General features: G+C 43.6%; 1 protein-coding gene across 1 annotated transcript in view; it reads left to right on the plus strand.

The window, feature by feature from the left end:
• Nucleotides 1-7,613: 7,613 nt before the first annotated feature.
• Nucleotides 7,614-27,879, plus strand: part of LOC147750960 (D(4) dopamine receptor-like) — a 153,557-nt gene continuing 133,291 nt past the window's right edge. Inside the window, exons 1-2 of the mRNA XM_086937377.1 lie at nucleotides 7,614-7,744; nucleotides 17,494-17,786. Coding sequence (XP_086793503.1) covers nucleotides 17,541-17,786 — 246 coding nt within the window. The 5' untranslated portion in view covers nucleotides 7,614-7,744; nucleotides 17,494-17,540. The remainder of the gene's footprint in view (nucleotides 7,745-17,493; nucleotides 17,787-27,879) is intronic.

The raw sequence follows: 27,879 nt of genomic DNA on the forward strand, positions 1-27,879 counted from the left end.
AATGAGTACATCCAAGTTGAAACTGCCGATACCAGGGTTAGTGTACCCCATACGTTATATGAAGTAACACTCCGGATGGAGGGGGACATAACTAGGAAAATAAGAGCACTATTTTGGGAGAAGCTCTCTAAGGGTTATGACATTCTTCTAGCTGAAAAAGACTGGCCACCAAAATTTGTCAGGGAGTGCCCACATGGCGAAGACATCATTATGCCAGCCTTCTCCAATCATATTCCAATTCACTTAAAATACACCTATGCCAGAAAATGGGCTGTAGCCCAGGCTCCAGCATTATACAAATATCATGTAGGATGGGATGAGGATTCCCCTCACCATACAATACAGTAAAAAACTCAACCAACAGCACAGAGGAAGTATCCAGTAAAGCAAGAAGCTACAAAACAGGTCAGGGAGATATTAGATCAACCTGAATATCAAGGGATGTTTGCTAATCCTGTACCGGGTGTCGGTACACGGAATGCCAAACTGTTTTCAGATGCACCCGTCCGACAAAGTAAGGCACCTTGCTGTAGAGAGGTGATCTACGATTGTGTACTACATTGTGTCATACACACCACTCAGCTACCATAGGATTGCCACATACCGGAGCCTTCGTACCTTGAAGTGCCCCATTAAATCGACTCACCATTTGTACTTATAACGGATACTGGTTACAAGATCTTTAGTGCATCCCAACGTTTTTTCATCAGTCCAGGGCCCTGTCGGGTCGGAATTATCACCGACAGAGCGCCCTGAAGAGTCGCGGGAAGATTGTCCCATACGCAACAAAACACGTGTCGGCTGGTTCTCGTGTTATGAACATTAAAGACACCGCAAACCAACGCTTGATTCTAGAATTTAATTATTGCTGTTTTACACAACAGGCTTTGTCTCCTTTGCTCTAAGTGTCTACACTGACGTTACTGTGTATATAATAGCAGAGTGTGCATGGGTATTCTGTTTGTTTAACTTATGCAGTGTTAGCCTGTGCTGACACTTCATGGAGGGGTTATAGGGCTCATCCCCTCACCCTTTTGCACCTCATATCCTACTGAGAATCGACACAGACAATTGCGCTAACACTTAGCAGTGCGCCCTTTTCCTAGTACCTGACTAAAAACCCTGTCCAGACCCTGGGTAGCATAACATATATTTCACTGTATCCAGCCTACAACAGAACAACAGACATCTCTTTTATAGCCCCAAAGGTTTTGTTAGATACATCGCCACTATTTTGTCTACTTCTAAATACATATACACTGCTACACTTGACTTTAAGACCTCAGTTACCGATCTGGCAGCCTTGCGAGAATTGTACAGAGCTATTTAAAGCTCCTTTTTACTAAACTTTGGTGGTGCTTCCGGATTTTCAAATAGGTGATGCTATCCTACTCTCTGTAGGCGAGATTCCACGGCTGCCAGCCATGGGATACTCTGGCCCTTTTCACAGACGAGGCAGTCTCAAATAATATCTTTGGTGAGACATGCCTCCGCAGTCCTCATTAGGGTGGGTCATAATAGTGGAGGTCGGGCAAATATGTAATCCTCAATAAACGGGATATTCAATTCACTATGGAAAATAAAATTAGATGTAGAGATGGGCACCCCTAAAACTCTTCTATAAAATCGTTTTTCTGCCACTTAAATTGAATTACACTTTTTTTTTAATTCAAGACGTTTGAATTACACTTTTTAATACTTCATACCTCTGCCCCTTATGTGCCTATTGGCCTGCACTGCATTTTAAAAATCTGCTGGAGGGGAAGGAGTGCTCCTCTCTTCCTCGGCGCGGCAAACTAAGTAGGGAATTAACTGCTCTTGATAATTTATTGCTGCTTTCTGTGACATGTTCAGTTCATGAACCATTATCTGTGAACGCTATTCCCAGATATGAAAAGTACAAGTGCATTTTAGAGAGACCTCCCCCACCTTAAGTGTTTCCAGGCTCAGTTTCTTAGGGCCACAGGACATTATACAAGATTTATTCAAATTGGTGTGTAGATCTAGGGATTTAACAACGAGGGAAGGAAACAGCCCTTAACTTTGGGGACGTCAGGAGTAGTGGTAAGTAAACATGGATGAAGATTATTTATATATAAAAAAGATAAAAGTGGGGCTAAAGCACATCCCAGTCTTACTCCCTTGAAGATTCTGCTATCCCCTGATACTGCCCCTTCAGTATTTATTCTTAGTCTAGATTTCATGGCTCTGTGCAAATAGGCTATAAAGTGCACCGGTGCTGCATCCATGCCAAGGGTTAAAAGAATAGACCACAGCTTCGAATGGTTTCCACTGTTGAACGCTGTGATCAGGTCCATGAATGCCAGATATATTGGAGAGTTTTGTGCTATTGTACATTTGCCAATCAAAAGATTAAGATTGAGACATACCTCTACAATACCAATGTTTTATCTAAAGCCATATTGAGATGATAAAAAAAATCTTTCTCAGTTGCCCATTCTTTAATCCGATTATGAAGGGTTCTTCCCGGAATTTTTTGTGTTGTGTCAATTAATGAGATTGGTCTGTAACATTGTGGCTCCAATCGGTTTCCCTTTTTAAAAACTGGTACAATTATTGAAGTTGACCATGTGCTTGGTATGGGACGAATGTCTGACAAAATATCGAAATCAAAAATATCGAAATACAAAAATATCGGAACAAAAATATCGAAGTCAAAAATATAGGAATCCTATCCCTAACAAGGTAAGTACAAAAATATCGAAAAAATAATATCGTAGTACAAAAATATCGAAATTAAAAATATTGTTTTTTTAAATGTATTAATAATAATGTAAAAATAATTATAAAATACATATAATGTTACAAATATTAAATAAAAATATTAAAACATAATTTAAAAATTAAAACTAATACATATACATTTAAAATAAATTAAAAACTTAATAATTTAATGTAATTTTATATTTTTTAATTTCATTTAATTTATTTAATTTAAATTTATTTTATTTTTACCCTGTACGACTGTACCCCAAAAACCCAAAACTGACCCTGAACCCTAAAAATACCCCTTTACCCAAAAACTGAAAACTGACCCTGAACCCTAAAAATACCCCTTTACCCAAAAACTGAAAACTGACCCTGAACCCTAAAAATACCCCTTTACCCATGAACTGAAAAATGACCCTGAACCCTAAAAATACCCCTGTACCCATGAACTGAAAACTGACCCTAAACCCTAAAAATACCCCTGTACCCATGAACTGAAAACTGACCCTGAACCCTAAAAATACCCCTGTACCCATGAACTGAAAACTGACCCTGAACCCTAAAAATACCCCTGTACCCATGAACTGAAAACTGACCCTGATCCCTAAAAATACCACTTTACCCATGAACTGAAAACTGACCCTGAACCCTAAAAATAACCCTGTACCCATGAACTGAAAACTGACCCTGAACCCTAAAAATACCCCTGTACCCAAAATTAATTAATATTATTTAATTACCAATTAATTATTAATTAACAATAACAATAAAGTAAATATATTAGCACATTTGCTGTAATTAATTTAATTTAATAATTAATATTATTTTGCACAATTAATTAATTAAGAATAACAATAAATTATATATAAAAAATTACTATAATTAATGTAATTAAATAATTAATAATAATTAATTACCAACCAATTAATAATTATAAATATGTAAAAAATTATAATAATTAATAAACTAATTAATAGAAATTAATTACCAATTAATTATGAATTAATATATGTACAAAACATATATCAATTAATTAATTATTATTAAATTACTTCCCACCCTATTCCCCTATAAACCCATAACCCGCTACAGAACATATTTATCAATTAATAAATTAATTAAAAATAATTAAAAATTAATTCTCAATTAATTAATTAATAATTCCTACTAATTAATAATTAATTTAACATAATTAAATTACTTCCCACCCTATTCCCCTATAAACCCACAACCCGCTACAGTAGTAAAAGACAATATTTAATAAAATAACATGAAAAATAAATAATAAAACATAATAAATACAATATAATATACACTAAATTTATTTAAAAATTGATATTAGTATCATCAAAGTTATTAATTTCGATATTATTAACATCGATATTTACAACTTCGATATTACTGATATCATACCAATATCGATATTTAGACTGTCGATATTACTTACCTTCGATATTTTTGTATATCGATATTTAAACTTCGATATTTTTGCATATCGATATTTAAAAATCGATATTTTGTCTGTGTACCGTATGGGACCGTATCCTAAACTGTAAAAATATTTGATAGTAATGGGTCCCAGAAACCTGGGTTATATTTAAGAAGACCAATGGGTAGACCATACATGAATAATATTATCAGCAGAGGTTTGAATAATAATACTTTCTGGAAATATGCATAAATATGCATTTTGTGATGCACGGCGCGCAACAAAATTCGTATTTTTAATTTAATTGTTTACTTACCTGCAATCATCCATATCCCGGTGTTTACCACCTCCCACCCTGCCCCTCCCCACCCTGCCTGTCTGCCCCACGGAACTTCCTCCACGGGCCGTGGCTGCCTCCTGCCACCCACTTCATGCCCTTTTCTTCGCTCCTTCCCTGTTGTAAGATACCTAAGGTAGGTTACCTTTAAATCCAGTGAGATACCAATGTCTTGGGCAATACCTGCTACACGCAAGAGCAACCTTTTTTATTGTCTCTGCCTTGCCCAGGTTTTCTCTCTCACTTTGTGCTTTTAGATGATCTTAAAAATCTACACAAATAAGCAATGTGACTTCTTAAGACAGAGACAACAACTGAAGTCTCTTTATTCTAAAAGTTTAAGTTAACAGTTTCTTTAAGTTGAAACACTAATATGTTTCTCTCTCTCTTCCTCTTTGTGTCTCGATGAGTATCTCTTATCAACTTAAAAGTTCCTATGGGCTTTGTCACTCTCTCTGGGTCTCTATTTTAGGCTTCTTTCAGTCTCAGTCTCTGTGCCTCCTGCTCTAGCTCTCTATTAAGGTTGTAGTGGGCACGTGCAGAACACCAAACAGTCCGAAATTCCCTGCAACAAAGTGCATCATCTTGTCCCAGAGCAGCAAGCCCTTCTGCATCCTTCTGAGCCCCTCCTATGCTCCTCATCCCACAACCACTTAGCACTTCTTCCCCCCTTAGGGATTGGCCTACTCATACTTCCTCCTTCAGATCCATCAATCAGAACGGAGCATTATTTTTTCCTTGCTGACGAAAAGCAATATATCCTTTGTGCACTTTGTTTAATTAGTGTTGCACAATATCGATGTCTTCACAGCACCAAGAAAACATGAGACAATATGCTATTAAAATGAGTGTTATACTTTAGTATACAAGGCTAACTTTATAGACTTTATGGAAGGAGAAACTCTTCTGGCAAAAAATAGTTTATCTTTTCATGCCATTTGATGGATACTTATTCTAGCTCTTTGGTTCGAGTGAAAGAGCTGCTGGGTACCCTGGCTGTTATTCATTGGTGGACGAGGAATGCGATAATTGCAGTTTGACCCATTTCACCCCTTCACTTTAGTTTAAATAGCGAGGCACGACTCTATTATGGAAAGAAACAGGCGTTATGTGATGATAAAATGCATTTGTATTTAGACTGTCAAATGAAATACACACACGGGGTTGTCAGGGCTGCAACTCTCCTCCCAGGAGGAATACCTTGTTATTGTGGCTGAAGGAGGTCAGGCCAGCAGCCCCAGCCCAGCCAGCCAAGACAGGAGAACCTACCAGGCGGGGCGAGGGGGAGGCTAAAGCCGCTCAGCCCAATTGTGGGGGAAACACCCTGTACAACGAAGGTGTTTCCATGCGGTGCAATCGCAACGCGACTTTCACATCGCGGCCGGCTTTACAACGCATGCTTTCATAACGCATGCTACAACGGCGCAGTGACATTTACATCACTAGCGATTACAACGCGGTCACAGCGGCTAGGGAAAAAATATATATATAAAGGTTTTTGGGAAGATTGCAATATGAAAATATGGTATATATATATATAATAAATGTTCCTTGTTGGAGATGAATTATTGGGAGTTAAAAGAAATAGTGGATTACATTTCAGGTAATGTTGCCCTGAAGTCCAGATTTTGGACGCATTGCAATATGGTCAAGAACAATTGGTGATGGATGCATGATGGATGGGTGGATGGATGGATGGATGAACAAAATTGTGGATGGATGCATGGTGGATGATGCATGATGGATGGGTGGATGGATGGATGGATGGATGACCAAAATTATGGATGGATGCATGGTGTAAGATGCATGATGGATGGGTGGATGGATGGATGGCCACAATTGTGGATGGATGCATGGTGGATGATGCATGATGGATGGGTGGATGGATAGATGGATGGATGACCAAAATTGTGGATGGATGCATGGTGTAAGATGCATGATGGATGGGTGGATAGATGGATGGCCACAATTGTGGATGGATGCATGGTGGATGATACATGATGGATGGGTGGATGGAAGCATGGATGACCAAAATTGTGGATGGATGGATGCATCATGGATACATGATGGGTAGATGGATGGACGGATGGGTGGATGGGTGGCTGGATGGATGGGTGGGTGGATGGTGACAATTGGTGATGGATGGATGGATGGTGGTAGCGCGCCTGATAGAGAGCACCGTATGATTCTCTGGGGCATGGCACACAGTACAAATCAGCCACAGGACTGAGCACGTGTAGGCTGTATAGGGGGCAGCACTCTGTGCCTGCGGGGGCAAGCAGAGGATCCCGATTGAGCCTGCGCTCATAGTCCTGGCCGGGGGCGCACACGAAGCACCCCGGGAGCCATACACAGAGCGTGCTTAGGGCGGCACAAGGGAAGCACGCTCCCCACGAGCTGTGCAAGAGTGAGCCGTGAGAGGGCGCGGGAGGAGTGGTACCTGCGCGCGTCGGCACGAGGCTGCTTCCTGTGCCGCGAGGGGCCGCCACGCACAGCTGCGCGCACAGCTCCCCGGCGCTCAGGCGTCCTCGAGGGCAGCTCCGGGGCTTGGAGTGGATTTACCTTTCGTTTCTTCCATTAAAGGATTTCTTTTGGTTCTCCGTATACTTTGAAAAGGGGTTCTGTGATGGAAAGGAGGAGACAGAGGAATCAGCGCGGGAAAGGCTGGAGAATTTCACACACCATGCAACTGGAGACTGATGTTTGCCAAACAATAGAATGAAAGGGTTCATGGAGAAGACAAAGTGCTCCGGAAAACGAAAATACATCATATAAATAAGTAACACAAGAAAGAACAAGAAGCAACTGAAGGAAGCGGAGATGGAAAAATGGGAGTCTAACAAAAAAGAAAACAAGCGATAAAGAAAGTGGGAAAAGAGAAGAAGGGGACAGGAAAAAAGAACAAAAGAAAGCAACAGAAAGAAGAAAGGACGACAAATACAGATACGGAAGGATGCAAAGCAAAAACAAAGGAGCTTCCGTTGGACAGCGAATTAAAAACAGGCCAGTAGAACTAGTCTGTTTATAAAAAATATATAATACCGGAGAAAAGTTGCACGAAAAGGAAAAAAACTAAAGGGCACCCGAGAGTGGAGACGTCCTGCAGAAGTGCGGCTCGACTTGTCCCTACATCTGGCGCTGCGGAGCAGCATCCCGTCAGAGGAAGGACCGGGGTCTGGCGCACGCACGCACGCTCGGCTCACCGGTCACTGCACGCATCGCATTCACGTGGAGGGCCCATCACTTAGGTACTTATGCTCTAATTAACGTATTTTATATCAAAGTAGAAAGAAGGGACGAGGCGACAATGCACGGGAAGAAGGGAGGGGAGAGGTGGAGCTGGGGCTGAGGGAAGTGGAAGAACGCGACAGGGAAAGGAGAACGGAGTGAGGCGAGAAGAATGGCAAAAGGAGAGAAAATAAGAAGGCAACAGGATAGAAGAAGCGAGAAGAAGCCGAAGGGGTGGGGGGAGATGAAGAAAGAGGAGAGGAAATTGGAGAGGTTGGAGAGTGAGGGGAAGAGGATAAAGAGGAGATGGAGGAGGAAAGAAAGGCAAAGGTAGACAGGCCAACACACCCTTGGCTCGGATCTTCGAGCCCATGCACGAGCCGAGCCATGAACGCGTTTGTGATGTAAATATTTCAAATTCAAAAAAGCGTATTTCTTTAACGTGTAGAAACTTTGACATTAACAAGTCACATTATAACATTGCACTGAGGAGTACTTACTTAATTGATAGTTTTCAATCATGAACCATTAGTGAACTACGAAGCAAGATACTTGTCATATAAGCCCTGAACATTGCCCAGATCATTATTGTGCATCATTATTGTGTGTTAAATCAAACACAATAGGTTTTTGTAGAAATGGCATTCTGAACACACTTATTTGAATGTGCTTTAATATGCAATAATGAAGGAAAAAGACTTTTGGTGAAATAAAATATTTGCCTAAGATCACACAATTTAAGAGGGAAAGCTGCGGTTTAGCCTAGTTTTCTGTTTTCACTTTGTAGCAAACAGACAGTAAATGACTATCTATTTGTCTTCCCTTGTGCTAGGTCTTGTTTTTACCTTTGTGTATTTGTGCACAATTGACATTAGTGCTTTCCGTTAGTACCACTTACATTATTCGAAGCCACATTCGTTATTTTAGGGATAGGAAGGTTAATTGAATTGTCCAGAGTCACAGGATGTTGAGCCGATGTTGAGATTCGAACCGGCACCCCAGTTCTGAAGTCTGTAGCTCTGGCCGTAATGTAACAGACAGGCACAAGGCATATGAAAGCTCTGCTAGTCATGTGCTCTAGGTTCCAACAGGACCTTGAGGGAACCAGAGCCAAGCTTCAGGCTCGAGCCTGGCTCGAACTTTCAGTGGCTCGCCCAACTCTAGAAAGGGAACTGTGAGGAATGAGGGAAAGAAGGCAAGAGAGATGGGAGGGCAGATGGAATGTGAAAGAAGGCTCAATAAAATGGAAAAGGAGGTGGATCCGCAGGAGAAGAAAGGAGAAAGAAATGGAAGCGATTAGGTGAGGAGGAGAGAGTGGCGAAATGTTAAGAGTGAGAGAAACAGAAATAGAGGGGAGACACAGCAGAAGGGGAAGAAAATGGATGGAAGAGTAGCTGAGATTAAGGAGGGAAAGAAGGGAAGTGGGGAGTGGGTCAGAAGTAGTGGCAGAACACACGCCCACACAGCTGCCGTTGTGCGGGGCCCCCGAGCTGCAGGTCCCCCCTCAGCACAGTACTCTGGCCTGAGAGCTCCTGATTGAATCCGGAGCGGAGGCCCCTCCATGTACCTTGCAGGGGAGCCCCCTCAAGTTTCATTAAGCCACTGGTCAGAAGCTGTTGTGGGAGAAAGAAATGAGTGAAAACGAAGGGGAGTGAAAAGAAAAGTGAGGACACTTATAAGTATGATAGAGGAGGAAATATGTGGTTGGTTTGTGAAGATCTTGGGACAGCTTTGGAATTAAAGAGAGGTGGCCTCAAGTAGGAGTGAAGAGTAAGAACGTCTTGCTATTTAATTGGCTGAGAGATTACAGATTCTATAAGTACGGGGTGAAGATCACTGGTCCTGCTGTGCACTTAGAGTTAAGATTATATGGGTACAGGTGAATGGTCCCAGGTCCTGCTATTTCCATGGATTCGACTTTAGATAGGTGATTAGATCTCCAGGTCCTGTTATATACTTGGATTCAAGATTCTTTAGTTCTAAATTAAAGATCTGTTGTAAATCCGTTCATTAGTTTTTGAGAATTTAAGGACCACAAACGTAGTATATTTCATGCCGCAGACGATCTGTGGCAGATCCACTGCAGGTCCATGCACTCAACCACACATTGTAATGAGCTCGCCGCAATCTGAAGGAAAAGGTGTGGTTTCCATCTTAGAACTTGGAAACGACATCCTGAGTCCTAAAAAATAAAACAAAATTAGATATGACAGTACAGTAGGGTACCCCAACCCCCAGGGCCTTGTGGGACACCCCCTGGGGAGTTGCTCAGATACAGAGCGATTTCCCAGGGGTGTCCTGCTAAGTGTCACAGTGGATCAGTGGAACTACGGAACCCCCCCAAAATAAAAAGGGGATTGGGTGCCTGCAGGGAGTTGGGGGGAAGGCTGTCCACTGCAGGGGGAAGGGGGCCCGTTGAGGATGCAAGGTCTTCTCATAGGCCAGGCCCTGTGCCAAATCCCACACCATGAATGGCCAAAGGCCATGCCCGGCGTGGGAATAATAGGCACCTGAGAGGTGTTGGGTGCAGGGACTGGCCATAGAGACACCATTGATAACAAAACTTCAACATCTAAAATAATGTAATTCATGAAAACAATGTGGATGGCGGGGACGCCAGTTATAGTTACTTCAGGGTACAAGTTATAGTTACTTGAGACTTGAGCTACTATAATTGGTGAATTTCAGTTGTTTTGTTAGTTTGTTGTTTTATCTGACATTTTCATCTAACTATAGCAGCCTTTTAAAGTTAGAAATTTTTCGGTGAATCTATATATATATATATATAGGAAATTCATTTTTGACTTCGCTATAACTTTGGCATCATTTGACGAATCTTCATGACATTTTCCAATTAAAGTGCTCAGATAATTCTTGTTGCAGATGGGAAGTTTTGAGTGATCTGTTAAGTGAGGGCTGAGAAAAAGGAGGGGAGGCAAAAAAAGTATGTTTCCCATGTTAATTGCCATAGGACCTGTCAACACGTCTACATCCCGACCTGCTGGATATAATTACACCAAATTTGGTAGAAAGGTAGATTTGGTTATGCAAACTGTTCTTTTTGTTATTTGGTGTAAATCCGTTAGGTAGATTTTTAGAAATTTAAGGAGAAAAAGTTAGGGATATCTGTGGCGGAGGATATTTCGCCCACTCAGGGCCCGATTCACAGAAATAACTTAAGACAAAATCCTAAACTTGCTACCATTTACTCATTTTGGTATTCACAGAATGCACTTACTCATTTTGATATTCACAAAAAGGCACTAACTCATTGGTATTTACAAAAGGCACTTACTCATTGATGAGTAAGTGCCTTCTGTGAATACCAAAATGAGTAAATGCACTAGAGTAAACACTAGAAATCATATATGGAAGTGCTTTTAAAACAAATAAAAACAAAATAATAAATTTCAATGTTTGGCAACTAAACTCCTAATATCCATCAAACTTTACAACATCTCTATATATGTCTTTGACACTTTTTCAAAAAAGTCGCAATATTCGCGGTAACCGATGACCAGCAACACCACGGAAACCAAAAATACACTTTTAACAAAGTTTACAGCGAAACTTAATTAAGAAACACAGCTTAAAATGTTAATCTAATAAACTCCTAGTATCCAACATACTGTAAAAAATATCTATAAATACATTGTGTAAAAAAGAAACCGGTATCTTAAGGGGGCATTGCCGCGGCACTCTCAAAGTCGCCATGAAAAAAACCCCACAAAAAAATGAAATGCATTAGTAACTTGAAACAAATCAGAGGAACTCACTCATACAGATGAACGAAATAGTCTGTCGTAACACAGCTATAATGAAGGCTATCCAATTTTTGAATGAAAAATGTAAGTAATACAGTAAAAAAAACATACATCACAGGATAATATAGTTAAAAAATATAATTTAAAAACTTTACAAACTGACTATAAAAGCCGAAAGATTACAGAAAAACGGAATAAAATGAATAAAAAAATTGCATTAAAAAATAAACCTTACAAATTCACAGAAAAAAACACAGATTACAAGTACGTTATAGTTAGGAAATTGAATAAAAAAACCTTAGAAATTCACTAAAAAAACAAAGGTTACAGGGACGTTATAGTTAAGCTCAGATTTCACTCATACAAATCCAGAGAAATTCAGCATTTATAGTTACTTGAGCTAACTACAACTCACACCCCCATAATGCACTGCTTATGACCTCACATATTACATCACTCATGACACGGTCAGTGATATTACTGATGACATCACTGATTACATTTTAAATGACATCAAAGATGACATCACTGATGACATTTTAAATGACATCATCAACAGAACCACTCACTCACACCCCCATACAACCTCTCATCCTCCCACGCACACACCAACACAAGCACTCACATACCCATTGACAGACCCATACCAGTTGTCACACACCCACTCACTCCTTCATAGAGGCACTCACAAACCCACGTACTCACTTATACTGCCACTCACACAACCATTCACGCACACTCACAGCCACTCATACCACCAGTCACTCACCGGTACAGCTAGTCACATAGCCACACACTCACCCATACAGCTACTCACACACCCACTTATTTACCTACACAGTCACTCACTCACTCCCTCACCCATACAGCCTCTCACCAACACAGCCACTCACACCCATACAAGCACCCACATACTCACTCACACACCCACACAGCCTGCATACCCATTCACACATCCATGCAAGCACTCACACATCTGCTCACTCACCCATACAGCCATTCACACAGACACTCACTCTCCAATACAGCCACTCTCACACCAACTCACTTAACCAAACACCCACACAAACATCCACTCACTCACTCATACAGCCACTTATACACCCATTCGCTCACTCATATGGCCATTCAGACACGCACACACTCACTTAACCAGTCACTACACACCCACTTACCCAACCATAGAGCCACTCACACCTCCACTCACACACCCATGCATCCATTGACACACCCCCTCACTCACCAATACAGCCACTTGCACAGTGACTCACTCACCCACACAGCTACTCACGAACCCACATATACACCCGTACAGCCACTCACACAACCACACAGACAAGGATACATACAGTCACACATCTACTCACATAATATATGTTAGAAGCAGCATCCCTTAGTAGTAGTGTACCTAGTATACTAATTTAGCGTTTGTAGTAGGTTAGTATGTAGGTTTAACAATCATAAACTCTTAGAAAATAATTAAAACTTACTTGATGATGTCATCAGTGATGTCACTGACCATGTCATGAGTGATGTAATATGTTAGGTCTTAAGCAGTGCATTGCGGGGTGCGAGTTATGGTTAGCCTAGGCAACTAATTGCTGAATTTCTCTTATTTTGCATGTGTGAAATCTGAGCCTAAGTATGACGTCCCTGTACTCTCTGTTTTTTCAGTGAATCTATATATAAGAATAGTAACTTTGTGCTTACCTATATGCACTTACCTTCAAAATATTTTGATTACACAATATTTGTGTCCACCCTATTCTGACCTACTAACCCTAAGTCATCTTTCCAGTGGTGTGATATATGAGTGTGAGCAAATAATAGGCTGGAATGCTTCAATGCCAGAGCTGTATGAATGATGTAATACATATAATGAATCGATCTCATAGGTAATTCTTGCAAATGCCCATGAAGCAACGCTGCTGCTTTGTGGTGTGTGGTTCAGGGTCCATATTATGCGTGACACAGTCTTCCTGAGACCGACAAACTATTTTAGGTTGAGGGTTTTATTTTAGCAATAGTAGTGAAATGCCTAGGGTGCCACAATGCCTTTAATAAGCATGATGGCTCAGTGAGTTGCTGCTTAAGTGTGTAGTTAATGGCGGTATACAACGTTTAGCACGCATTTTTTACCACGCACTACCACTGCAACGCAGGCATTACCACGCATACCATTACAACGCATTGCGCTGGGGGGCGCTCTAGGATAGGGAATAAGTATAATTTTATATCCAACACCTTCCCTAGTGTCCACGGGGACTGGAGTTGGAATATAAAATTATACTTACCACTATCCAGCACCTCTAAGCGCTATGCGTTGTAACGGTATACGTTGTAAATACCGCGTTGTAATGGTATGCGTGGTAAAAGTATGTGTGGTAACGTCATACATCCGTTAATGGCGGCTCATGACTAAACTCTGCTGACTCAGACTTCCATCCTTCCGAGGTCAGTAAACGGAATACCATTTTATTAGGTAATAGCGAGATCTGATAATTACAGCAGAAGTATGGTACTTAATGCTACTAAACAAGTTATTCTGGTTATAAATACAGTCCATTATCAAGGAAGGGGGTTTGATTTGAGGGTGAACGAAACGTCACCTTCCACAGTGCACCCAAAACCCTTGCTTTTGCCCCAGAATGCAGCACACATAGAAAGAGAAAAAAAATAGGAGAAATAGTGATAGTTCTCCTTGTGCGCTTCACATGGGGAGGTATAAGGTTTTGGCGGATCTCCAGGTTTACACGGTCTTGTAAATCTGGAACTGCCGCAAAATGAATGGGTGTTGTGTGGAAACACCCACCTCAACACCCATGAGACGCCTCCCTAACAGAGAGTAAGGCAACGTAGCAATTTGCGCTGCCTTGCCTTACTCCATATGTATGAGGCCATTCAAATCCCCGCAAGGTGGTTTTGCATGACTTCATAAATATGATTTAGTAGTTTGGGCTGCCGTTGTGCCTCAACAATTGACACAACTGTGATGCTAGGGCCTCATAAATATGGGCTTTGGAGTGCATTGAGAGGCATGTTAATCAGGCTATTCTCTGTGTAGTGAATAGGGAGAATGTTAGAGGGCAAAGAGGTCTTATTTGCGGAGTATGGCATAAAAGCTATAGAATTTGATGCAGGAAAGGGCGCACAGAGGCGTTCTGGAATACTTTATAGCACTACAATGAATGTTAGTGTTGGCGATCTTTGGTTTACCTTCTGTCTCCAAATGACAGGAAAAGTGACGCTACTTGCTGGATTAAACAAGTCATTTCATAGCACAATTGCCATTGCGTAATGCTTGGCCTAGCAGCGCAGGAAAACCCAAAATGTTCATGGGCCCTAACCCTTCGAGGGCCCATTCAGTCCAACACCAATGAATATCTGTGAGATATGAGAAACCAGTGCTTAAATTGAGCCAGTGGTTTCCCGTGCTCTGCACCGGCACTTAATTGTCAGCATCGGCCCTATGACAGTCTGCCACATGCCGGTGCTGTTTGTTTCATTTAGAGACAAGCACAACAACAATTGTTTATTAATTAAATATACACTATGAGTGACTAATATCTGCCACCAAAGCCATTCTTTCAGCTTTTTGGGCCTGTAATTGACAGAATTGTCACACTTTTTGGAGGTGTGTGATGGTTGTTAGTTTAGGTGTTACTGTAAATGGCAGCACTGACAATGGCACTGGGCGGTGCAAATTGAAGTGGTTCCTGACTAGGGCTCTGCCACTTATGTTTTTTGCAAATTAAGCTGAAGGAGAATGAGGGACCAATCCAGGGGCGTAGCTTCGGGGTGTGTTTGTGGCGTTACACCCCCTAATAAGTGTGTTTTGTCGTAAATAGTTGTGAGCAGGGGCTTTCAGTCGGGTATAGTAAGGTGACTGTCGGATTTCACGTAGGATTTTTACATGCACACACAGACTTAAAACACACATATGTCTCTTGAAGTTCTTAAAAATGTTGGTTATTTCACAAAACATTTTGGGGCAGATTTATGATGCCCTTGCGCCGCAATTGCGTCACTTTATTTGACGCAACTGCGGTGCAAACAATGCGCCCTATTTACAACGTGACGCATCTAGGAGATGCGTCACGTTGTGAAGCCCTGCGCCATAAGGAGGCGTTGTGTAGATGGGGCACCCCGAGCCTTGCTGGAGCTGCGTCGCGCTTGCGACGCAACTCCAGCAATGCGCCACATTTCCGGCACAGATGCGTCACGCATCTGTGCCGTTTTTGCACCAGGGGTGGCAGAGCTGTGGCGCACTGTCGCGCACGTTAACTGGCGCATCCCTGGGGATGCGCCAGTTAACATAAATCTGCCCCTTAGTTTCAAGTACCAATAACAATCTGAGCGGGTCTCCCTTCCCACTGCCCCTTGAACCCCCCTCATGTCCTGCTTCTCGGAGTGTATGTTAAAACAGATATTGCCAGTATATTTGTTCCGAATCTGAAGCTCCCCCTCCAATCTTAATAAACAAACTACGCCCCTGGGTCCCTCAACACATTCTGCGGGATTGGGGGATAAATGGGGCATGATTTTGTTTATGGTCATTGCAATTTTCCATATATATTTATTAACAGCCACAGGTATTAAGACAGTTCTGAAAAGAAACTCATAAAATATTTGAGCACTCCAGTATCTCACTGCAATATGCTGTAAAGTGCTTTCCCACCTTCGCCGGACTAGGAATAAAAAAAAAAAAAAAAAAAACATCCCTTGCACAAATGTTTTACTCAGTCACGCACTTTAAGTATTGCCAATGAGCCTGGACCTCTCAAGTGGGTTTTAAGACGGATGCCCACCCAAAAATTGGTCTAAACAGTGCATATTACAGCACCATTTTCAGACTATAAAGGCTATAGAGATTCAAGCGTCTGTAAATCCCTAAATTTGCAGCCCACTGTGGAAATGCACGAATGGCCAAAGGTTGTCCATAATAGCAACTCATATAAGAAAATTGTGTACTAGATGATTACATTCGAATGTATGCCACTGTATATGAGGCAAAAAACACAGTTGATGGACAGAATGCAGAACAATGTCTTACATTCATCCCAGTACAAAGATCTGGGCCTAAATCCATCGGTTTTTTTGCACTCCACACCACCCTGGGTCAGACAATGGCTATATGCAAATCAGCCTTGACCCTGTGCCTCATGGGAACAGTCCAACCCGAACTACCAAGCCATGTTTTTTGCAACTGTATATGAGGCAGCTTGCCATATTGCAGCATCAGTTCTCATAGTCTTTTATTTTTCTGGCACAAGATGTTTGATGAGCAGAAAGTGGCACAGTAAAGTACCATTGACATACCTGTTTCCACTTTGCTTATGAATGTAATCCAGCGCTTCCTAGATCAATTCATGGGCCGTTAATTTTTATCCTTACCCTGCATGAAAACCACCATTCCTGTGTCTCATAACACCAGGGACAGGTCCATCCGACCACCCATGCTTAAGAACCATGCTGCATGGGGTGTGGCAGCAGCAGCCTTCTCTCCCACAACACTTCCTTCACGAGCAGGGCACAGGCACTGCACGTGGAACAAAGGTGCTTACAGGACATGAGTAACAACCCCGGACGTTTGTAATCCCAAGAGGCATGTAATTCAATTTTAGGGGTCACGCTAGTCCTGAGGACACCAGAGGGTGATTCTGAGCTGACACTGTCACTCTGTCCTTGGTCTGTAGTGGTCCAATGAGGAGTTTCAGGTTCAGTTTAGAGGGAGGGGTCCACGCTGGTGGACCCCCTTGGTTTTTGCTGGATGATCTCAGTCATTGCACAGCTCTCTCAGCCTATCCAGCCGGAAGAAGCCTCCTCTTCTGATTCTAAACCCACAGGAAGTGCCCTATGTTTGGCCCACTAGTCCAGTCTTGCAGTGAAACAAACATATATTGCATTCAGCACAGAGAGAATTCTCGCCGGAGTCCTACACCCTGTGAGGTCTTGTGCAAGGCCAGCTGGACTGTGTTCTACTCACTTATCTTCTTCATTTCTAGATGTTCACGGTGGGCAGACGGAGAGTCGGCAGCTTGTCTACCAGGCCATGGTCAATGTCACCTTCAATCAGACTCTTACCGGAGCAGGACCAGGGTCTCCGGACCGCAACTACCTGGCCCTGATCTTCGGCATCCCTCTCATCCTCATCATCATCTTGGGCAACACCCTGGTGTGCCTCAGTGTGTTGACGGAACGCACCCTCAAGACTGCCACCAACTACTACATCGTCAGCCTTGCCGTGGCGGACCTACTGTTGGCGTTGCTGGTGCTGCCCCTGTATGTGTACTCCGAGGTATGGGCAGGGCTGGGAGAGGGTACGAGGAGGGCTGGAAGATGTTAAGGGTATGCCTGCGAGTAGGTGCAGGCATGGCTTGAGAAGCTGAGGGCAGGGCTGGGAGAGGGTTTAGGCAAGAGCTTAGCGAGCCAAAGGGATGGGCTGACAGACAGATAGGCAGAGCTTGGAAAGGATACATGCAGCGATAGGACAGAGTAAATGCAGACTTGACAAGGCATACAGCAACATTTGGACATGGTATGGGGGATGCTCTCTGCCGAGCTGGTGTACAGTGCAGGTCTATGGAAAATCAATCCTATTTCTATTCCCTCTGACCTGAAGGCAAATCCAAATTGCCTCTTTTTGTAGCTCTGGCAAAGTGAAGATAGTAGGTTTTAGAAAATTTCAGTACCAGTAGAGAACAGATGTCACCACGGAGGCAGCCAAGCACAAGACAGTGCTTCATCAAAATATTAAGTACATTTTTTTTTTGAAGAGTTTTATATAGCGTGAACTTGACCCGAAACGGGTATCAGAGTGCTTTACATAGCACCAGTTACATTACATGAGGACACACATTCATTTTTAGGTCGAGCAATTTATTGCTCGAAACCTATTACATGTGACCAAACTCTCTTGAACAAGCCGGATTTCCTACAATGCATGTTGTGTACTGGAGTGTAAAAGCTTCCCCAGGTGCGCGCTTGGCCTCACTCACACCCCATATGCCTGCTCCCACTCCCCGCCCCCACGCCTCGCACCAGAATCCCCCGCCACTCGCCCTATGCTTGTTCCCTCCCACTGGCAGCCTGCGGCCACTGATCACAGTAAAGGCTTTGATCTATCTCACACCCCTCTCCCACTCCCTCCTCTCACTTGCTCCTACTGACCATGTAAAGGGGACGACACTGGAACAATGGCTGCCTCGCCAGGAATGGCCTTCTGTCGACCCCTTCTTACATCTTCCAGACATGGCTGAGGCAGTTTCTTCCTGCAGTTTGTTCTTAGGTCCATGCACACCACAACTTCGCCTTGCTTTGTTGTATTTTTGCATTGTTAATGTTCACATTTGTTCGCAATTCGCCATGTGCCTTTCGTTTCTGTCTCACTCTCTCCTACCCCTTCACTGTCTTGGCCTTTCTACTCTTCCTCTATTTCTGTCTCACTCTCTCCTGCCCCTTCCCTGTCTTGGCTTCTCTACTCTTCCTTTGTTTCTGTCTCACTCTCTCCTGCCCCTTCACTGTCTTGGCCTCTCCACTCTTCCTCTATTTCTGTCTCACTCTCTCCTGCCCCTTCACTGTTGCCCTCTCCACTCTTCCTCTATTTCTGTCTCACTCTCTCCTTCCCCTTCACTGTCTTGGCCTCTCCACTCTTCCTCTATTTCTGTCTCACTCTCTCCTGCCCCTTCACTGTCTTGGCCTCTCCACTCTTCCTCAGTTTCTGCCTCACTCTCTCCTGCCCCTTCACTGTCTTGGCCTCTCCACTCTTCCTCAGTTTCCGTCCCACTCTCTCCTGCCCCTTCACTGTCTTGACCTCTCCACTCTGTCTCTATTTCTGTCTCACTCTCTCCTGCCCCTTCCCTGTCTTGGCCTCTCCATCTTCCTCTGTTTCCGTCTCACTCTCTCCTGCCCCTTCACTGTCTTGGCCTCTCCACTCTTCCTCTATTTCTGTCTCACTCTCTCCTGCCCCTTCACTGTTGCCATCTCCACTCTTCTTCTATTTCTGTCTCACTCTCTCCTGCCCCTTCACTGTCTTGGCCTCTCCACTCTTCCTCTGTTTCCGTCTCACTCTCTTTTGCCCCTTCACTGTCTTGGCCTCTCCACTCTTCCTCAGTTTCCGCCTCACTCTCTCCTGCCCATTCACTGTTTTGGCCTCTCCACTCTTCCTCAGTTTCCGCCTCACTCTCTCCTGCCCCTTCACTGTCTTGTCCTCTTCACTCTTCCTCAGTTTCCGCCTCACTCTCTCCTGCCCCTTCACTGTCTTGGCCTCTCCATTCTTCCTCTATTTCTGTCTCACTCTCTCCTTCCCCTTCACTGTCTTGGCCTCTCCACTCTTCCTCTGTATCTGTCTCAATCTCTCCTCCCCCTTCCCTGTCTTGGCCTCTCCACTCTTCCTCTGTTACTCTCTCCTGACCCTTCCCTGTCTTGGCCTCTCCAACCTTCCTCAGTTTCCGCCTCACTCTCTCCTGCCCCTTCACTGTCTTGACCTCTCCACTCTGTCTCTATTTCTGTCTCACTCTCTCCTGCCCCTTCCCTGTCTTGGCCTCTACATCTTCCTCTGTTTCCGTCTCACTCTCTCCTGCCCCTTCACTGTCTTGGCCTCTCCACTCTTCCTCTATTTCTGTCTCACTCTCTCCTGCCCCTTCACTGTCTTGGCCTCTCCACTCTTCCTCTATTTCTGTATCACTCTCTCCTGCCCCTTCCCTGTCTTGGCCTCTCCACTATTCCTCTGTTTCTGTCTCACTCTCTCATGCCCCTTCACTGTCTTGGCCTCTCCACTCTTCCTCAGTTTCCGTCTCACTCTCTCCTGCCCCTTCACTGTCTTGACCGCTCCACTCTTCCTCTACTTCTGTCTCACTCTCTCCTGCCCCTTCACAGTTTTGGCTTCTCCACTCTTCCTCTATTTTTATCTCACTCTCTCCTGCCCCTTCACTGTCTTGGCCTCTCCACTCTTCCTCTATTTCTGTCTCACTCTCTCCTGCCCCTTCACTGTCTTGGCCTCTCCACTCTTCCTCAGTTTCCGTCTCACTCTCTCCTGCCCCTTCACTGTCTTGGCCTCTCCACTCTTCTTCAGTTTCCGCCTCACTCTCTCCTGCCCTTTCACTGTCTTGGCCTCTCCACTCTTCCTCTATTTCTGTCCCACTCTCTCCTGCCCCTTCACTGTCTTGGCCTCTCCACTCTTCCTCTATTTCTGTCTCACTCTCTCCTGCCCCTTCACTGTCTTGGCCTCTCCACTCTTCCTCTAGTTCTGTCTCACTCTCTCCTGCCCCTTCACTGTCTTGGCCTCTCCACTCTTCCTCTAATTATGTCTCACTATCTCCTGCCCCTTCACTGTCTTGGCCTCTCCACTCTTCCTCTATTTCTGTCTCACTCTCTCCTGCCCCTTCACTGTCTTGGCCTCTCCACTCTTCCTCAGTTTCCGCCTCACTCTCTCCTGCCCCTTCACTGTCTTGGCCTCTCCACTCTTCCTCAGTTTCCGCCTCACTCTCTCCTGCCCTTTCACTGTCTTGGCCTCTCCACTCTTCCTCTATTTCTGTCCCACTCTCTCCTGCCCCTTCACTGTCTTGGCCTCTACATCTTCCTCTGTTTCCGTCTCACTCTCTCCTGCCCCTTCACTGTCTTGGCCTCTCCACTCTTCCTCTATTTCTGTCTCACTCTCTCGTGCCCCTTCACTGTCTTGGCCTCTCCACTCTTCCTCTATTTCTGTATCACTCTCTCCTGCCCCTTCCCTGTCTTGGCCTCTCCACTATTCCTCTGTTTCTGTCTCACTCTCTCATGCCCCTTCACTGTCTTGGCCTCTCCACTCTTCCTCAGTTTCCGTCTCACTCTCTCCTGCCCCTTCACTGTCTTGACCGCTCCACTCTTCCTCTACTTCTGTCTCACTCTCTCCTGCCCCTTCACAGTTTTGGCTTCTCCACTCTTCCTCTATTTTTATCTCACTCTCTCCTGCCCCTTCACTGTCTTGGCCTCTCCACTCTTCCTCTATTTCTGTCTCACTCTCTCCTGCCCCTTCACTGTCTTGGCCTCTCCACTCTTCCTCAGTTCCCGTCTCACTCTCTCCTGCCCCTTCACTGTCTTGGCCTCTCCACTCTTCTTCAGTTTCCGCCTCACTCTCTCCTGCCCTTTCACTGTCTTGGCCTCTCCACTCTTCCTCTATTTCTGTCCCACTCTCTCCTGCCCCTTCACTGTCTTGGCCTCTCCACTCTTCCTCTATTTCTGTCTCACTCTCTCCTGCCCCTTCACTGTCTTGGCCTCTCCACTCTTCCTCTATTTCTGTCTCACTCTCTCCTGCCCCTTCACTGTCTTGGCCTCTCCACTCTTCCTCTAATTATGTCTCACTATCTCCTGCTCCTTCACTGTCTTGGCCTCTCCACTCTTCCTCTATTTCTGTCTCACTCTCTCCTGCCCCTTCACTGTCTTGGCCTCTCCACTCTTCCTCAGTTTCCGCCTCACTCTCTCCTGCCCCTTCACTGTCTTGGCCTCTCCACTCTTCCTCAGTTTCCGCCTCACTCTCTCCTGCCCTTTCACTGTCTTGGCCTCTCCACTCTTCCTCTATTTCTGTCCCACTCTCTCCTGCCCCTTCACTGTCTTGGCCTCTCCACTCTTCCTCTATTTCTGTCTCAATCTCTCCTGCCCCTTCACTGACTTGGCCTCTCCACTCTTCCTCTATTTCTGTCTCACTCTCTCCTGCCCCTTCACTGTCTTGGCCTCTCCACTCTTCCTCTAATTATGTCTCACTCTCTCCTGCCCCTTCACTGTCTTGGCCTCTCCACTCTTCCTCTATTTCCGTCTCACTCTCTCCTGCCCCTTCACTGTCTTGCTTCTGTTTATTGTATTTGCACAAATCTAATATCTTGGTCTATTCATTTTCAATAATCAGGCATTATTGTTTATTAGGTGTTTATGTTTTTGATGTGTTTATTTATAGGCACTATCTATCTATCTGTCTATCTGTCTATCTGTCTATCTGTCTATCTATCTATCTATCTATCTATCTATCTATCTATCTATCTATCTATCTATCTATCCATCTATCTATCTATCTATCTATCTATCTATCTATCGCCCTCACTCTATCTATTTATCGCCCTCACTCTTTCCATCTATCGCCCTCACTCTACGCCCTCACTCTATTTATCTGTCGCACTCACTCTATCGCACTCACTCAACACGACCACTCAGGGGCACCACAGTATCAATCTGTGCAACCATTCAAGAACAACTTGTTCAAATATGTTCTCTTAATGTCTCAAACTTTATTACAAATGTCACAAAAACATGTTAATATTTCACTTCTGTTCTAGTTTGGTTAGGCACGGGGAGATTAAGTGATTTGCCCAGAATCACAGGATGTTGAGCATCATTGCCGAGACTCGAACCCAGTTCCTCAGATTCGAGGTCGACCACCCTAGCTGTTAGGCTAACTCCTCTTACTAAAGTAATAATTTAGATACTTCCTCATCATCTGAATGGATGAGGAAGAGTTGAAGGTTAGCAGAGCATGGGGAGGTGCGGGTAGCACTTAAATAAAGATTTAAAGCGAAATCTCCTGGACCAGTCTCTATTGCTGGTTCAGGACTAGCCCCTCCAAGATGATGAGCTGGTTGAAGAGAAAAGAGAGTTGTTGGAAGTGAATTCATTTGAATGTGATAAAAGTAATCTTAATGCAACTTATTGCCTCTAGAGCAGTAGTGTCCAAAGTATATCTGGGAGGTCTGGATGTCTAATTAAGTTATTCCAATTAATGTGGTTTGATTATTTTGCTCGTACAAGAAAGCAGACTGTGACATTTAGTCAGTATCAAAGCTCCACTTAAAAGGATGGCAAGAATGGCATTGCCACCATTTATATAATTTAACACTAGAGACTGTGCTACTGACCTGTCTTATTCTGAAATCCGAGATTTGACTTTGCTGTTGACGTGCATTTCATATAGGGGTTAAATCAGGGACTTTCTCAAATTGGGGTTTCACGAAATGTGAGGATCTGGCACCAGGAGACAATTTCGATCGAGCGACTAGGAAAACTAGGTATTATGAGGAGGAATTCAGACTTGAAATGATTCATTTTCAAGAGAGCGAGAGAGGTTGACCATCCAATTTTCCAGGATTTGATGAAGAGAAAGCGCTGCCCACATGCTGGCTTAGAGTAAAGCTACCAATAACTGGATTAACTGGGATTTCACAGGCTGTACAACCCTGCTTTACTGTTGCGGAGGCAAAAGTTTAAGGTGTGAGTATTTCCTGGTTGTTGAAACGTATAAAAAGTAAGGGTGCGGTTTAATAGGCCTTCGTTGTCCTATCGGGACTCTTTCCTTTCTCTCCAAGTAGAATGTGGACTTTACCACAAGTATGGCTGGAAGCCACTCCAACTGTGAGGTTGAAGGCCTTATTATAGGTCTGTTGTCCCCATTGCACTGGATAGATCTCACAGTGCTCTTCCATTTTGGAATTGGGCTTTTAGGCTGTCATTGAGAGCGATATGAAGACTGTACTGGTACCATCTATCTGGAAGGGGATGAACGCTAACCCAGCGGTTCTTCCTATTGTTCTTCAGTGAAGCCCAGAGGGCTCCTTTCTCACACCTCATTTTTTCTGAGTAGGGGATATACAAAGCTTCTGAAGTTTAAACATGCATTGGCAATGCCAATAGATCTGGTGGATGAAAGTTCCCTTTGTGCCATGGATTTGTTTAGGCGTTCAGTAAGTGATCATTGTAAGAAATTGGAATATTATTTGGGGTGGGTGGTTTCCTATTCACAACCCTTGTCAGAGTGAAATATCAAAGTCACTAAATTAACCTGACCTCAACCCCCTGGTAGTTCTGGCACATGGCCAATAGATTTCACTTAGGGCAAAGTGTAAAGTATTTATACTGTACCAAAACAGTAATAAAGTCACAATGCAAAACAATACAAATCCCAAATTGAATTAGAAAAATACAGTAAATTGACACCGACTGATGCCCCAATGCTGGCAGGACAGCGTTTCCCAATGCTCATCTTTGCTGATGACACTTTACTCCTCTCCAGAACTCGTGGCGGACTACAGCGGGCTTTGGACCGCTTTGAGGAGTTCTGTGCCATCAGCGACCTCAAGGTGAACGTGGGAAAAACCACATTTATGGTGTTAACAAAGAACTGCCCTGTCCAGAGTTCAGTTAGTATGGGTGGTGTCAATTTGGACCAAGTAGAGAATATGATATATCTGGGGGTCACGTTAGATAGTTGTCTGAAATGGAAAGCCCAAGTTGGTGCTCAACATCTCAAGCTTGCCCGACTGACCGGCTGCCTCCTTAGTGAGCAAAGGAAATATATCACTAAGCGGGTCACCCCAGCACTCAAAATCTATGATGTAAAAATCAATCCCGCGATTTTATATGGTGCAGATTTGTGGGGCCATATGGATCTTACGGGTCTGTTCAAAATACAATGTAAATTTCTCCGAAATTTGGTGGGTTTGCCACAGTCGTCCCCCTCTATTCCCCTCTGCCTGGATTTGGGTTGTCCTCCGATTAATGAGATGGCCAGATTTAGACTGGTTGCCTTCTGGAGGCGCCTATGGACCTCCCCTGACCTTACCTTATTTGCAAATGGGGTAGCAGAAGTTAGGTCAATCATGGGATCGGGGAAAATCCCCTGGTTCCAAATGGTAAAATCCATCCTGATGGACATGGGTTTAGAGCAGCTCTGGTTATCCCCTGCCACCAGTACCTTTCCATCTAAACTGGCACTTAAAGAATTGTATTGGGCTACGCTCCGTCTGAATAGAATCAATGCCTCAAGCTCCACTAATCTCACGGGTAGGTTCCTTACCTTCAAACTGGACCCATCTCGCGAAAAATATTGGGACATGGTTTCTAAATCCTTAGATAGGAAACTTTATCACCAGTTCCGGGTGGGAACATTACCACTGAACACCTTTACGAAAAACTGGCCATCAAGCACCACGGACCATTGTAAATGGTGCCCAGGCCATAAGGAAACTGTTGGTCATTTTCTGTTTGTTTGCCCCAGATATCAGGCACCAAGGGCCAAATGGTTAAAACCACTGTTTCAGCGCCTGCCCATTAGGAAATCTGAAGAGGTCATTCATGTATTAAAAACTAATACATTAGAAATTATCACAGTGTGTACGGCCAAATACCTGGGCTGGGCCTGGATACTCAGGGCAAAACAATAGATCAACCTCGGATTGTTATTAACGTACTGATGGTCAGAGCATTCTTTTCGTAAAGTTTGCTTATTTGCTCCTGTTAATGATCTCTTCCTATTTGATCTATATTGTCCCTTTTTCTTTTTCCTACAAATTATTGTTTGATATTTATTTGTAAAACCTTCTCCCTATAAGGAGAACTTGTTTTAGGACTGTCTTTAAACTGTTTAATGCTCATTTTATGGTTAATGAATATATATTTATCGTCAATTAATGTTTGTTATTATTTGTCTTTTATGATTGTTTTAATCGAAATAAAGACTTTAAAACCTGACACCAACATGTCAACAATCAAAAAGTGGAACCAGTAATATCAATTTGTAAATTGTTATGCAGGAATAGCACCAAGAATCATAAAGGGTCAATGGTAGTTAATGGTTGTAGTAGACCATGACCTATGTCCAATTTGGTGCTGGTTGCAATGGAAGGTGTGTCAGATACACCAACTCAATTTATCCTGGTAAAAAATTCAAAGATTTTACTTTTTGACTGAGTCTTTTGAATCCCAATCCACCACCCTTCTAAAGCCCACAGGAACTCAGGGGAGGCACTTGGAGACTCGAAAGGTGTCAAGCAGAGGCCAACAGCAGGGTCCCGTCCAGGTCCAGTTGCCACTCAATAGTTGGGTGGTTGCGGGAAAGGCCACATGTAGCTTATTGTATCCATTTATCTTGAACAGGAAGTCAGCCATATGAACCTTGGAGTCCATTTCTTTGTCCTGGGTACAAGACGGAGACAGTCCGGGCTTTTAAGGCCCCTTTCAGGTCACAGATAGCCGGTTCAGTCCTTTTCTGTTCTTCCTAAGGCACAGGAGTGCTCATAGGTGGGTCCCTGGAGGTGCCACAATTGTGCAAGGCATGAGCTTGGCTAGTGGGCGGGAATGACTCCTGAGCACACCCTAACCAATGGGGTATATGTTCCCGGGGCCAACCCTACCCACTTTGGACATTTTCAAGATGGCAAAAGTCTTCAGTCGCACTAAACTTGGGCTCTGAGGGCTAGGAGTGTGTGGTAAGTGTACTATGGTAATCCCAGTGTCCTTCAACATCCAACACTAAAATCTAGTTTGAGGCAGCCGCTGTGAAACAAAAAACACAGAGACAGAAGTCTGGTGGGACATTGAGGTGTCTTTCAGCAATCAGACTATGGATGCACAAGAATTGTCTTGGCAACCTGTTCTTTGCCTTTCAAGTGTGCCCCATAGTGTTATATGTAAATCCAGAAGACTTGTCAAGCAGAATTTAATACTTAAGCAGTATTTGACACTGATATGTCAAAAAGGATGCTCACTGCCCCCTCCCCCATTCCCACTATTTGAGGGTCAGAAAAGTCACCTCTGTCAATTCAGGTCAGACTATTGTTTGCTCCTGGGAGGCATTTCCCACCTTTTTCTTGCTTATTCAAATGTTAATACCTGGCTTTGATATATTTGAGAGCAAATGTACGTTAGCCTTCAAGAACCTCAGCCAGGGAAAAGCTACTTTTCCTTAAGATTTATTAAAAATCAGACTTGGACATTGAATTGGACTATTAATATCTATTAAAAATAGTTGTTTAATTATTTTTCTACCTAACTCCATTCCTGAGATACAGTATTAGGGTTTATATTTGTACTCTTGTTTTCTACTTAGGACATCTAAGTCTGCCAGAGTAAAACATCATTTTTGGAAGCTGCTCACTATAAGGATATGATAACATTACATTTCTACATATCCTTCTTTAAAATACCATGCACTCTGCCTTTTGGATTATAAAGCCTACAAGGACTTATTGATATATAAAAAGGGAGATTTTGACCTGTCAAAAATGTTTATTTTAACACATCAAATTGCAGTGTTTACACTGCCACAGTCAGTCTACAATGGTATGCCTGAAGCCATGTTTTACACTGTCACTGTAGTGGACAACTGTATTGCTTCGCATTCCCAGATAATAAAAAATACTGCCTTCCCATATGGAGGCTCAAATACGATGAAGCAATAAAAACAACACACCTCCTGGAAAGGGATTTCACTTTAAAAAAATGAAACACATCAAACACAGTTCTCAGAATAAAGCATGGGGTTTTATTTGTGCAACACTCTCTAATGCCTTTACTCATCCTGAGGCAAAGGATCTAGAAACCTCGCCCCCTTTCTTCTGTTATGAAAAACCGAGCTGACGGTACTGGTCTGTGTC

This window comes from Lissotriton vulgaris, chromosome 1_1, assembly GCF_964263255.1.
Source record: "Lissotriton vulgaris chromosome 1_1, aLisVul1.2, whole genome shotgun sequence".
Lineage (NCBI taxonomy): Eukaryota > Metazoa > Chordata > Amphibia > Caudata > Salamandridae > Lissotriton > Lissotriton vulgaris.